The following is a 15,011-nucleotide window of genomic DNA, read 5'->3' on the forward strand; positions in this document are numbered from 1 at the left end:
GGCGGAACAAGAGGAGCACGTTCAGTCTCATCTGGTTCAGTAGTAGCCAAAGCATCCTCAGCAGAGTCAACAGGACCTGTGGACTAAGTAATGACCTCAAGTGCAGCATCTGTCAGGGTGGTGGATGTGGATGGGAGGCTATGCAAGACATTAGGTGGGACGGGAATATGTGTAGTCTCAGAAGATGCAGGAAAAGAATTATTGATGTGGGAGGAGAATGTACCAGTAGCAGTTGCAGAGCTCGAGGATAGCCGACCAAGTTCCACTGAGATAGGCGCACCAGTTCTGAACGGGAAGGAGTGCTCATCAAAGACAACCTGAGGAGATATGAAGATACGACCAGTGGCAGGATTGAGACACCGATATCCCTGATATTGTGAGGGATAGTCAAGGAAGACACGGGGTTGAGAGCGAGGTTCCAATTTGTAATGATTATAAGGGCGCAAATAAGGAAAACAAAGACATCCAAATACCCGTAAATGATCAAAATGAGGTGGGTGACCAAACAAAAGTTCATTGGGAGATTGGAACTGTAAGGATTTGGTAGGCAATCGATTGATCAGATAGACAGCTGTTTCAAAGACATAATCCTAGTATTTGGAAAGAAGAGAAGAATGAAAAAGAAGAGAAAGGCCCATATCTACTATGTGACAGTGTTTACGTTCAACTAAGCCATTCTGTTGAGGCATATGAGGACATGAAATACGATGAAAAATTCCATTGTTTTGCAACTCTGCCTGAAAAGCAGTGGATAGGAATTCTTTGGCACCATCCGACTGAAAATATTTGATTTTATGTCCATAAAGATTTTCTACTTGAAGGCGAAAAGCACGAAAGATTTGTATGACTTCAGATCGAGATTTCATGATATAGAACCAGGAAAATTTACTATAATCATCAAGAAAGTGAATATAGTAGATATTTTCAGTATGAGATGTAATTGGTGCTGGTCCCCAGATGTCTGTGTGAACAAGTTCAAACAAGGAATTGCTCTTATGCAGAGTAGGAGGAAAAGAACAATTTATTAACTTTCCTTGTTGACATGTAGAACAAATTAATCCAACATGATCATTATTTAATTTTAAGGAAGAACCTAAAGCTCGACGAACAATTGGAAAAGACGAGTGACTAAGACGCTGATGCCATAAATTACTTGAGGTAGAAGCAGAAAGAAAAACTTGAGGATGACCGGTGGGCCTGTCTCTTGAGTGGAAACAATAGAGTCCATCCTTAACTGGACCTCGCAAAAGCTCATGGTTGGTTCATTGATCCTTAACAATGAAACAATCAGGATGAAGTTCAAAAAAACAAGTATTATCTCGAGCAAATTTAGAGATAGATATGAGGTTTTTGGAAATATTATGGGCATATAAAATATGGTTTAAGTGCAGAGGACGAGAGGAGTGTTTGATAGTGGAGGAGCCAGAGGCAAGTACGGGAAGAGATTTACCATCCCCAACATAGATGTGATCGGAATGTGGTGTCTCATCATGAATGTTTAGGTTGGCAAGGTCAGAGGTGACATGATGTGTAGCACCCGAGTCCATGTACCAGTCGAGGTCATGAATTCCCTGAGAGGAAGCTTCAGCAAGATTAGTCTGAACATTAGAAAAATAACTGAATTGACAAAATGGGGCAATGTGGCCAGGTTTGTTGCAATTCTGACACAGAACTGATGAAGAGGCCGGGCTGTAAGGTGAAGTCAAATTGGACTGGGCTCGGAATGGGCCGGGCCGAGAGGGCCCGAAAGATTGAAAGGCCGTGGGCTGAGAGAAAGAGCCGGACTGAGAGTGTCGCGGATCTCGGGTCGAGTGGGTCGAGTTGAATTGCTGACCCGAACGGCTCAGCCTGCCCGGACCTCCTGCGAAGAAATTAGGGTTAGAGTTTGTCATTCTCGTTCCAGAGTTCTGAAGATCAGAACTCCCTCTTAAGCCGCCATGTTCATTCCAGTAACCAGCAGGAAAGGCTCCACCGCGTCCGATGGAAAGTCCGGTGTTGTGGCCGCCGAATCTGCTGCCACTGTTCCAGTTTCCTCTCCCGACGCCTTTCCCTCTGCTCTTGCTGCGACTTTAGTCACCATTCCTCCCTTGGCTATCGACGTAATTTGCTTCGACGAGAAGCGGTCCAAGGATGCCAGAGAGAGGAGCTGAGGCCGACTACTCACTTATGCCGGCATAAGTGCTGCGTTCGTCAGGCCCCATGAGGAGGGAAGTGAGTTCATTGAGACTCATTGTTATCATCGTGTCTGATTTTGCTAGGATAAAGGGCTCCCATTCTGGTCCTAGGCCGGTGTAGATACGTCGATTTATTTCTGCTGGGGTCTTGGGTTTTCTGATTTGAGCGAAATTAAGAGCTTTCCCCTTGACTTCATTGATGAATCGCAATATTGACAATGATCCCTTACGGAGGTCACGCCATTGCTGTTCCAAGAGGTCCTCTTGTGCGGCTGTTTGGCTGAGGAAAGCAGTCGCCAGGGAGTGCCAAGCTTTGTGAGACGTCTTGGCAAAAAGGATGGTGACATTAATGTCTTCAGTCACTGCAAGCATAATACAGGTTAGTGCAAATCTATCTCTGGATACCCACTGTTGGTACTCTGGATTTTGTGAGACACTGCCATCTGGCCCTGTGATAGTTTTGCTAGGTTCTGATATTCGTCCCTCAGCATAGGAAAAGAGACCATAGGTCTCAAGTAAGGGACTCATAATGCCCTTCCATAACATATAATTCTGACCATTCAATTTGACTTGAACAGTAGGAATAGATGAAGGAAGATGGAGAATTGAAGTAGAGTCGGCCATTGGAGAAAAAGGGGAGAAGAAATTCGAGAATAGGAAGAGAAGGGAGATAGTTTGGCCTGATCGATATGAACTCTCTAGATTACTCGATCATTGGCTCTGATACCATCTAAGATTGTAGAATTGTGGCTGAAACCTCAACTTACTGTTAGAAGTAAATTGTATTGAAATATATAGAGCATGTACATGATATGTTTTAGGAAAGAAATAAATACAATTAAATACAGCATCTATACAAGGAATTCTATGATTTGAAATTATCATTATTATTTCCTCTATTAGTTTGCATAGGACTGAGATCAACATGATCAACTGCAGGTTGTGTTGAAGGTGGACTATTTTGACCAATTCGCATGTTATTTATAAGCATCCACAGGTAGTCCATGTAAACCAAAGCCTGAAGCTGAAATGTATGCTAAATATCCCTGGGAGTATTCAAGGAATCAACAAGACCTATGAAGAGTTTAATCCATTCCAATATCTTAACATGTTCAAGGCCTATAAATCGTACAGGTATAGGTAGTAAAGCCTAGACAATTATGGAGAAGGGGCAGTGGAGGAAGATATGGTCAATCTCTTCCAGGGATGCCTTACAGAAAGGACAAAGACTATCCACAATATTGAAATGAAAAGCCAAAACAACCTTTGTTGGCAAGCAATTCCAGCCAAGTTTCCATAAGATAAGCTTATGACGATCATGTCTTTCTAGTCTCCAAAGGGCTCTTCATTCTCGTTGGTTCAAAGCTCATGTGGGGAATCTGTGTGACTGGTCAAGAACATAGGCAAAAGATGTAGAGGAGGTGTCATTGCTGCTACCTTACCATGAGAGTTCATTGAATGGAGATGTGTGGCAGGGAGAAATGGAGTTGAACTGTTGAACTGTTTCTATAGAGAAAAGAGAGTGGAGAAAGGGAATATCCCATATTCTAGTTCCTAGTAGAAACAGTTCTAAGACCCAGTTAAGGTGGTGGGCTGGTAATTCATGTAAGGGTTAGGGGATAAGGGAGGAGAGGATAGGAATCCAAGGGTTTGACCATATATTAATAGCATGGCCACTGTTGACTCTATAACAACAGCCCTTAGAAATGAGGTGTGGCAAATTCCTATCCAAAAGTAGGAAGAGTGAGAGTTTGGATTGTGGGAGGAGAGGGGCGTGTGTTTGAGGTATTTGGCTTTCAACAGAGAGATATGAGGCTTAGCCTAGAGAGTGTGGATTGCCCAAGACTGTTTTGCAATAAGGGCTCTTTTGTGATCGTATATTTGGCGAAAACCCAACCCACCATGGTCTTTTGGTGCACAAAGTGAAACCTAAGCCTTAAGATGAATTTTGGATTTTCTAGAGGAATTGAAGCCCCACCAGAAGAATGCAAACGTCAAGTCCAATTTAGAATGAGTGGTTTTAGGGAGGAGGAAGGTACTCATAGTGTAAGTGGGTATGGAAGCAGCAATAGATCTTATGAGCACTCCACGGGATGCTTGGAACAAGGTTTTGGCTTTCTACACCTCTATTTTTTTCGAAACTCTATCAATGAGGGGGTGAAAGGCAGATGTCTTTGCCTTTTGGATGTGTAAAGGAAGGCCAAGGTATTTGGAGTCTGGTGAGCATTGTCTAATCTTGAAAAGCCGAGAGAGGTGGTTCCTTAGGGATAAAGGAACATTTTTACCGAAGAACATGGCTAATTTTTCAAAGTTGATTTTCTATCCCGACCAAGATTGGTAAGTATGAAGAATGTTAAAGAAGTTTTACAAGTTGGATTCAGTGGCTTTTACAAAAAGGAAGAGGTTGTCGGCAAAAAGGAGATGAGTGAAGGTCAGACAACCTTTGCCAATTGTTATTCCTTGAATGTTGCTTGAATTTTCCTCACGAATAAGGAGTCAAGACAAGGCCTCAGTGGCCAAAAGGAAGAGGAAGGGGGAAAGTGGATCGCCCTGTCGAATGCAACATAAAGGTTTGAAAAAACCGAAAAACTTCCATTGATGAGGACAGAGAATGATATTGTGCTGATACATTGTGAAATCTATTGCATCCATGTGTCATCAAAACTAAGATCATGAAAAATTTCGAAAAGAATGGGCCATTCATGTCTATTAAAAGCCTTTTCCATGTCTATTTTGATAGCAACAAAATGATCATCGCCTTGATAATGGTTGCAGAAGTGCATTATTTCATGAGCGATGATAGAGTTTTCCGAAATATTTTTTTCCGAGACAAAAGCAGATGGATATGGTGAAATGAGCTACAGTAGAAAGGTTTTGAAGTGTGTGAAAGGATCTTTGAAATAATTTTACGAAAAACATTGCAAATGCTTATGGAACGGAAGCTGTGCACTGTAACAGTATTATCGCCTTTGGGAATTAATGCAATATGTGTATGATTATGGTGCTTTAATAAATATTTACCTCCAAAAAAGCTCCACATTGTTGAGGTTGTATTCTTGCCAATGATCTTCCAGTGTCTGTGATAGAAAATAGCTAGGAAGCCATCTGGGCTCGATGACCTGAGAGCTCTAAGGGAGACGATGGCTTTTTGGATTTCAAGGTCAGTGAAGATTATGGCTAGAGAAGTGGAGTCTTTAGGGGACAGGGCAGTAGGGAATAGGTCATATAGAAGGATCAATTGTATTCTAAATAATTTGATGTAAAGAGAGTGGAGAAGTGATTGATGAATGTGTCAGCAATCGTAGGGATGTCAGAGGTCCAAGAGTGATCAGAGGTCTTTAAGAACTCTATAGCATTATGTCAACCCTGGATAATAGTGGAAAAGGTGGAAAAACTTTGTGTTCAGGTTTGTCATAGTCAACCGAGTAGTTCGAAACTTTTATCACCAGAGAAGTTCTTCCCTTTTGAGACATTCTTGAAGTTGTAGCTCTAGAGTAGCAGCTTTTGAAAGATTAAGAGCGGTCAGAGCTGCATTTTGTACCTCATCTAGCTCCTTCATGAGCCTCTCCATCTGAGTTTTGAAGTGCCCAAAAGATACTCGGTTCTACTTCCTTGTTGAGTAACAAGGGAGAATGATCAGAGGAAACTGTTGGTAGATGAACTACGGATGCTTTTGGGATTAGGAGACGCCAATCCGTATTATATAAACCTCGATCCGACTGTTCTCTGCTATGATTGGTTCCTTCCCTTTTATTGAACCTAGTGTTTTTATTCCAGAGTAGTCTAAGTCCACCATAGCATTGGAGTTTATGAAGAAGCTGAGGCCATGACTTGTAGAGGGATCAGATTGCCGTCTTCCTAATTTTTCGTAAAGAGACGCAATACTATTCCAATCACCAATGCCTAACTAAGGACCAGCAAAAGAGTCCACTGTCCTTTGAAGATCATCTCAAAATTGTCTTTTATCAGCATAGTAAGGAGGTTCGTAGCACAGAGAGAGGATCCAAGGTGCAGTCTGAGATTAAGAGTATACAATGACATTTATGATGTTCTTTGAGATAAGAATCGTCTCAATGTCGAGTCCTATTTTTGTACAGAAACATAGACTGCCTACCCTATGGAGGGTAGGGAAAGACACAGTTTGCATATCAAAGTCCAGTCATGAATTCTTTCACCAATGCAGCTTTTATCTTTGTTCCTATAAGAAAAAAATAGTCAGGAGAGTGCTTTTTCACTAGGGTCCTTAAGGAATGTTTTCTCACGGGGCGACTCAACCACCGACAGTTCCAGCTGAGGATTAATATTGGGGGGGTGGGGGCATGCTTGTGCTCGCCTCCTTAGCCTTTGAATTGCTCGGAAAACTTGCAACCTTGGCCCTTAATTTTGCTAGGCGCTTCAGGCTCGTGAACCTCGTGTAGGTGAATAAATTACTAATAGTTGGACTAGAGAGTTAGGTAGGGTCGAGGTAGTCAGTGTTTGGGGTAGTGAGAGGGGGCTGGTTGGAATGGGGATAAAGGATATTAGTTGATGGAAGGAGGACAAGGGAGGTGGGTGAGGTGAAAAGTGTGGGATGAGGGATTGATTGAGAGCATTGAAGTAGATGGTGTAATGTGTGTAAAGGATTATTGAGGTGGAAGAGTGGATGTTGGAATGAGAGGGGGAATGGACAGGTGAGCATGTGCTGGAATTGGGAGGCCCGTGGATATTAGAGTGGAAATTTGGTTTATGTCAAGAAAAGTTGGGTTAGAAGGCGATCCAGGAGTAGTAATGGGTTGCAGGCACAGCTTTTTTGGCTGTAAATATTGTTGGACTAGATGCTTCTTTCTTTTTAGAGAACATTTAGAGGTATCGTTGGAGGCGGTGGTGGAAAGGGGCTTAGGAGTTTGTGGTTTGGTTAGACGAACCAGGGAGGTTCCTAAGGTGATGTGAAAGGGGTAGGATTTAAAAGGGGCAGTTGTACTAGGAGGAGTGAAAGGTGGCTATGACAGTGAGTAATTGTGGGTTTGGGACATGGGAGTTAGTTTGGGCCACTGGGTAAACAAGTGGGGTGCAAGGTTAATGTGCTAAGAGAGGAAGAGTGGGATCTTGTTTTGCACTTGCCACCTCTAAAGTCGATTGCTCTTCCGCTGCCATCTGACCCTCCACCACTTCATTACTGAGATTTAACAAAGCGAAACCAAAATTACTTCCCTCTGCAACCATATGGGAACCTAGAGATTGTCGCCCATACTTTCGCTTCGGGAGAATGACACTTGTGGTCCTATATATTTGCCAATTTTTGACATCGAGTCCTAAATGTTTCATTTTGGAAAAACAAGTCCTAAAAGGTTTGGAAAAGTGATACTTTTGGTCCTAAATCTAACTGACCGTTACCGCCATGCCACGTGGCCATTAAATGCTGACGTGGCGCTTCGTGATTGGTCACAAGTTGGTTCAGGTCCGGATGTCGAGGTAAATCGGGTCGGGTTCGGATCCGGATGTCTCCTTCTTCGCCCGACTCCCTCCTTATGTCCGAAACCCTAGCACGGCTCCTCTCCTCCACGCAACCCAGCGCCGCCCCTGTAAACCACTGATCACGGGCACCGTAGCACCTCGAGCAACCCCGCCTGAGCCTCCTCCCTGTCGGATCTGGGTTTATGCAATTGGCAGTTTCAGATTTTGCCGACCTTGTTCTAGAGATGAAGGAAGGGCACAGTACTGTTGTGAAGTTGTGTGATTTGCTGTTTCAGGTGTATGCGGATAACAAAATGTTTGACGAGGCTGTCGGGGTTTACGACTTCATGGAGAGTCGCGGGTTCGAGATAGATGAGAGGTCCTGTATGGTTTGCTTGTTAGCTCTGAAGAGGTTTGGCACCCTCGAGGACTGTTTGGCATTATTCGAACGGTTGCAAATTGATTGTTACCCTAAGATTGCAGATCGATTATTACCCTAAGATTCCAGAAAACCCTAAGATTACAGATCAAAACGCTAAGTTTGCAGATCGATTGTTACCATAAGATTCCAGAAAACCCTAAGATTACAGATCAAAACGCTAAGTTTGCAGATCGATTGTTCTTTTTCTGTTTGATATGGCCATGAGTTCTCGATTATTGGTCAAGCATCCATAGAAAGGTTGGCGAAAGAAATGGTTTCTGGAAACCATGAACATCAAGCTCCGCTTGATCAGAACACCCTTGCCGGGCCTTTTCCCGAGCTCACACTGCCGAACTCCACAACACAGCACGGCACAGAGAGGAGGAGAGAACAGAGGGAGGGAGAACAGAGGGTTTTGGTCATGGGGGAGGGAGTCGGGCGAAGAAGGAGACGTCCGGATCTGAACCTGACCCGATTCACCCCGACATCCGGACCCGAACCAACTCGTGACCAATCACGAAGCGCCACGTCAGCATTTAACGGCCACGTGGCATGGCGGTAACGGTCAGTTAGATTTAGGACTAAAAGTGTCACTTTTTCAAACCTTTTAGGACTTGTTTTTCCAAACCGAAACATTTAGGACTCGATGTCAAAAATTAGCAAACATATAGGACCATAAGTGTCATTATTCACTTTCGCTTCTGCTTAACCTCCAAACTGACAATCTTTTAGGGGCACGAATACTTTGAATGCCCAAGCTGTGTACAGTTGTAGCAAAAGTCAGACAATCGTTCATATCTGAACTGCACCCAAAGATTACCTGGCTTCTCTAAAAAAAAAATCACTTTTGAGTGATTCAGTGACCTGATGTTGCACAAGAATATGCATAGGGCTTTTATTCGGAGAGCCTTCATCTATTGCCAAGTCAATATCCAAGATCGCATGGAACATAGCTCCAATAGCTTGAGCATTTTGCTTCGTGACGTGATCTAGTGGAAGACCATGAATTTGGACCCAGAGCTGAGTACAGGAGAAGTCGATTTCTGAAGCAATAACGTTGGGTAACCAAGGTTTGAGAACTATATGATCGCCCCAGACAGACCACAATGCACATGCAATGACTTTTCTTCTATTTGCAGCTGAGGCAAATTCGAAGAGGAAGAGATTTTGGCCTATCAAAGTGGCTTGAACTTCATGTTGAAGGTCCCACGAGGAGATAATCTTCTGCTTCACCAGCTTCTTACTGAGATCCGCACCTGAGATAATCTTGCCATAGAGTGCTAATTTTGAGAGGGAAGAGGTTTTAGTGGGGTCAGGTGAGAGGCATAGAGTGGTGTGTTTGCAGGAGAGTGTTTTGGTTTGGTCCATGATGTCCTCAATGGCAGTGGATGGTTCAGTTGGTTCCACGGTGGGAGAGTGTTTTGGGATTGGTAGGATGTGGTTAAAGGGCGTAGTAAATGGCAGAGCATGAGAGGGCGGAGGTGAAAAGGGGATGGTTAGCGGGCAGGATAGTGAGGATAGTGATGAAGATGGAGAGTGTATTGATGGTGCCGGGCATTCATGGGGATTGGTATACTGTTGGGAAGAAAAAGGAACAGGGGATTATAGGTACCGGAAGAACCAGAAGGTTAAACCTGCAACAGAGAGCACATGACGAAACAAACAAATTGTATTGTCTTGTTTGGTCCGTTGCCCCCCCTAACCTCCTAAAACCCTCTCTTTTTACTTAGAAATATCTTTGCTATTTAAGTAGATTACGGTTTTGCCCCCAGTAAATAGTATATGAACCAAGATCACTTGTATAATTTACCGCCTAATTGCTTCTCTTATGTGAAGAGATCGAAATAGAAATGCAAATCTCAATCGCCCTCGCTTTTCGCTATACGGTTAGTATAAATGTGGTAAGAATTAACAATAGTCTAACATATTATGATTCCATTATTGATATCATGGTAGAACTAAATGATCTGACTTAGACAGGAAATACACATATCATATTCATATAGAACTCTTCATCCTTGTTTCGATGAGCTTCATATTTTGGTTTTTATGATTCAGAATATTGTAAAATATGATTGATTGCAAGCACTATGAGATGAATAAGTACGAAATATTTACTGGTAAATACTTCTAACTAATCTAAATTTATAAAGGATATCTATCAATGACATCTAACCTCATCAATTAATTAGTATAGAAGTGAAATATTACACACAGAAATCTTTGCCTCCGCTGGCTGAAAATCCTAATTTCGTCCCTGCTCCTCAGTGGGGCTGAGCCGTAGGCTCCAACCCGTACACTAGTCACGAGATGGCCCTGCTTATAAATATGTTGTATCACATTTCATGGTTTATTTTGACTTAAGAATAGAGGCTGTGCTTGGTCCACCGGTGTGGGGATTCGAGTTCATAGGAATGCAGCACAAAACCTGAATTTCCAGAATCTGCCTGCGTATCTGTTTCGGAAAAAGAGCATTCAGGACGTAGGCCACACTGCAGATCAATCATTGAAATTGCACCTCCCCCAAACACATCATGAAGCCTTGCGCCGCGCGGCAATCTCCTGCTGGTAGTTATGTGTGTTGGGCAGAAGCTCTACTGACTGTCCAACTGCGGCAGTCCTCTATTTGTCATAAGCCTGAGCTTCTGGCAGCAGTTTGTTGAACTTTTCCCGGACATCACGAGTCTGCTGCTAAACCATATAAAATGACATTTGACGCTTCAGATCAGGAAGCATACAAGAGAGATCACTAATCTCAAATTATCGGACAAGCCAATCATATGTATGAAATGCTTACCTCAGTTACAACCAGCTTTTAACTCGAAAAAGGCATAGAATTCCGATACATCATATTTCCGACATAATCTCTGATATCTACTTCTATTTCTTCCACCTTCCCTCCACAGGCTTATCCTTCTGGTAAAGATCTTGTGTTAACAATCCAGCATCTATTTAAGAAAGTAAAAGACAGCTAAATGACATAGCCATGGCTATTCAGTGTTTCATAATTGCAGCAATCTGTTTGTGTTAAATATTAAAAGGTTCATCTCATTTTGAAACGTGACAAATTAATTGCAAAGCTTAACACTAGAAGGTAGGGAGCAATGGCTCAAGTATCAAGAGCTTCAGTCCATTGTAAACGGGACAAATCAATTGCCAAGCTTTAGTTTGCAAGGTAGACAGAGGTAAAGCTTTCCTTGCCTTATCGAAGATATCTTGGCTTATCCATGAACGGACAAGTAGGGAAATTTCATAAAACAATTGACTTGCGGTTGTACAGTTTCAAGATTTAACAGCAGGGAAGCATGACTGACTTAAGCTTATGATGCACGGTTACCTGCACCTTCCTGTGCCAAATAGTATTTGAAGAAGGTAGTCGCTTCTCTGGAAGCGACTTCCTCTGTTAAGCACAAAACTTCTCTAGTTTTGCTGACCCATAATTTCCAATGGACGTGGCTTCAATCCTACAAAGAACAGAACCCTAACAATTTAATAAAATAAACAATCAAGCTGAGATCACATTACCACAGAACCAAAAATGCACAGGAGCCCCAAAGTAGGTCCGCTCCATCTTTCAGAAACCACTTGTCAATAGGCAACAAATATCTTCCCCAAATCCAATGAAAAATAGCAGACAATATAAAGGATGAGAACATACTGAATCTTTCATCTGAAATAAATGCTCGACTACGATCTTTCTTTTAAGAATTGCATGACTTTGCCCCTGGATCTGATGACAATAGTTGCTTATTGACCTCATTCGCCAAAACCGAGCAATTCTCTGTATCTGATCCTTAAAAACATACCACAAACACCAGAGAGAAGTGATCATGAAATCCATGTGGATGATCACAGTGCATTAAACAAGGGAATTGGGGTCTGAACATGAAATGCTCCAGTCACTCCATCAACCACTAGACTAACTAGCACGAGTTTCTCCCTTCAATCTTCAAGAACATCTAAAATAAGGTCTGTATCATCAAATTCATTTTCTCCCAATCCCAACATATCGAGAGCATAATAAATCTCTTCACTCTGTAAATGTGTCCGGTCACCAGCAACAAATGTAAACACGCAATCCTTCATCTTAATCAAAGACCAACCGGGCTCCTTCATTACTCCTTTGGCCCTCATCAGCTTCCTCACGTGAGCTGCATCCCTCCACCTCCCCTGGGCAGAGTACATATTAGCCAAGGTGATGTGGGTTCCAGCGCAATTTGGGTCCATCTCCAAAATTTGCTCTGCTGCCCGCCTCCCTCGGTCGACATCCCCATGGGCTCTGCATGCCCTCAACAGTGTCGACCACACAACATCGTCCCTATGGAATGGCATGTTCTCAATCATGCTCTCTGCTTCACTCAGTCGCCCTGCTCGGCAGAGGAGATCAATCATGCAACCATAATGTTCCTTCGTTGGATGAATCCGGTAACACTCAGTCATTGCCTTGAAATAACAAAACGCAAGATCAACAAGGCCCGCATGACTGCAGGCTGTCAGAACCCCAATATAGGTCACTGCATCGGGCCTCAGACCCACATCATGAAGCCTCTCGAACAAATTTATCGCTTCAAAGCTCAACCCATGTTCAGCATACCCATTAATCATGGCTGTCCATGAGATAATATCATTCATCATCGAAACATTGAAAATCTTCGACGCTTCTGTTATACTCCCGCACTTCGCATACATATTGATCAGACCGCTCTGTATCATTGCTCTGTTTTCTATTCCAATTTGCAGAACATGGGCATGAATTTGCTTCCCTTGCTCGAGAATTGCCATATTACCACAAACACTCAGAACACTTGCCAGGGCAAATTCAGTCGGTTTTGGACCTTCCTTCCGCATCCGCAATAGAAGCTCAAAGGCTTCCTCACCAATACCTGCCTGTGAATAGCTTGCAATAATCGTGCTCCAGGAGACCACATCCCTCAAGTGCATCTCCTGAAATATGGCCAAAGTCGAATCTAACTCACCGCACTTTGAGTACATTGTCATGGTGGAGTTTGCCACCGATAATGAACCCAAAACACCTTTCTTCATTACATGGGCATGCAACTGCTCACCCCATTTAATCCTTGCCAGCCCTGCACAGCCCGATATGACCGCTGCAAAGGTGTATTCGTTGGCATCCACACCAGACTCCCGCATCCGCAAGAATGCTCTGACGGCTTCATCCTCCTGTCCCATCTGAACGTATGAAGTGATTATAGTCGTCCATGAGACCACGTCTTTTGTCTCGATCCTCTCGAACAATCTAAGCCCGTAATCTAACTTCCCACACTTGTTGTAAAGAGTGGCAAGAGTGTTGGACACATACGAGGTGGAGTCGAATCCTCTCTTGACCACAAGACTGTGAATCTCTCTCCCCACATTCAAGTTACCCGAATCAGCACAAGCCTTTAGAGCGATCGCAAAAGTGTAAGAATCACACTGTTGTTTCGAAGCCCACATATCAGAGAAGTAATCCAATCCTTCCCTACACCGGCCTGAACGAACGAGTCCTGTTATGATGGCAGTCCAAGAGACAACATTTCTAAGCAGCATCTCATCAAAAACCCGACAACCTAACAGGACCCGACCCGTTTTCATGTACATGTCTAGGAGGGCACTGCCTACGAATACAGAGTACACAAATCCTGTTTTCGCAGAGTACCCATGCAACGAGTCTCCGAAGTCTGCATTCATATCGAGCCCACAAGCTTTTAGGGCAAGGCTGAGTACAAAAGGATCCATCCTAAGATTCGGCTCGACCCACACTCTCAGGAACAACGACAAGGCTTCGACCACACGCGAAGAGTTCACATAACCAGAAATGATGGTAGTCCATGAGATTTCATCCCTCTGAGCCATTCCGTCGAACAAGTCACGTGCATCGTTCAGGCGATCGGTCCTTATCAGCTCTTTGAGCCGGGAGTTGGATTCTACGAGAGAAACGGGGAAATGGGATTTGACCGGAAGCAGTTCAGGGTCACTCCCGAACCGACAGAGATCTCCATACTCAGACCGAGCAATGGCGCAGGTGGATGAGAAGAGTCTCCTGATGTGTGGCCGTGCTGATAAAATCATGTTTAGAGAAAATCAACCTATTCCCATCTGTGCCTTCAGACTTCAGTGATTGATCGATTCAGAATGATTGATCGATTCCTCTCAACTGTAGAATGTTTCGCGCTACTTAATCGACAACGGCACTGATGAAAGATCCAACTTTGCTACCTAAAAGACACAGATTGTCTAAAGCAATTGTTTGTTTATGACATCTATATGCCTCTAACATGGGATGAAAGATTGATTGTAAGTGAATATATGCTATTTGCCGTCCCCAGATTCTAAAGAAATGGATATCACTCGCATGTATAATGACCCAAAAATTTCCAAGATAATGCCTGGGATTAAAAAAAAAAAAAACGGCTGGACAAAGCTCCTATAAAAAAAATTTGAATGACGAAGAATCACGAGAATGAATCGAATGCGACCAATGAATTTCAACCTGAAAAGCATTTATGGCCCCTCTCCTTCGTGCATATCAAGTACTTACTACTTTTTTTTTTTTGGCTAACCTGAGTTGTACGGACATCGCCCGACTAATCACCGGGACTCCATGAACCTCCGACGGTGCATGGAGCGAGTAATTATGCCAAAGGCGCTCCGGTGGCCCCAAGGAGATTCGAATCCGGGTCTCGGTGCAAATTTGGGTGCACATTAACCACTAGGCCGAATCCCTTGAGATTAAGTACTTACTACTTGAATATACAGACGAGTCTATCTATCCAAAAACTCTAACTTCTAAAGACGGCTACAGTGAGTTCGAAACGTTACACCCCGTTTGGTTTTGCAATCAAGTTTTTAAAATTTTACTCTAACTTTTAACTCTACCCACTATACAATAAAAATTAATAATACAATTATTATTTTTCCCTTTTTCTTCAATTTTTTAAACCATTTAATTCAATTTTTAATATTAAATTCTTTCAACTATCCAT

The 15,011-nt window shown here is 43.1% G+C and overlaps 1 protein-coding gene across 9 annotated transcripts; it reads right to left on the reverse strand.

Moving 5' to 3' along the window:
* Positions 1-10,119: 10,119 nt before the first annotated feature.
* LOC116211822 (putative pentatricopeptide repeat-containing protein At3g47840) lies at positions 10,120-14,500 on the reverse strand. 9 transcript variants are annotated; one of them, XM_031546344.1, is made up of 4 exons: positions 11,687-14,500; positions 11,366-11,492; positions 10,826-10,941; positions 10,120-10,716 (listed from the first exon to the last, which is right to left on the reverse strand). In XM_031546344.1, the coding sequence occupies exon 1, from the start codon at positions 14,095-14,097 to the stop codon at positions 11,971-11,973; it is 2,127 nt and encodes a 708-aa protein (XP_031402204.1). In that variant the 5' UTR covers positions 14,098-14,500; the 3' UTR covers positions 10,120-10,716; positions 10,826-10,941; positions 11,366-11,492; positions 11,687-11,970. The 9 variants fall into 9 exon arrangements, with proteins under 9 accessions (XP_031402204.1, XP_031402208.1, XP_031402203.1 ...); XM_031546348.1 differs by having other exon boundaries at positions 10,120-10,719; XM_031546343.1 differs by having other exon boundaries at positions 10,826-10,944.
* Between the last annotated feature and the right edge of the window lie 511 nt (positions 14,501-15,011).

Source organism: Punica granatum, chromosome 6 (genome assembly GCF_007655135.1).
Source record: "Punica granatum isolate Tunisia-2019 chromosome 6, ASM765513v2, whole genome shotgun sequence".
Lineage (NCBI taxonomy): Eukaryota > Viridiplantae > Streptophyta > Magnoliopsida > Myrtales > Lythraceae > Punica > Punica granatum.

Coding starts and splice junctions, on each gene's coding strand:
- LOC116211822 (XM_031546344.1), bottom strand. CDS start 14,097: ATGATTTTATCAGCACGGCCACACATCAGGAGACTCTTCTCATCCACC.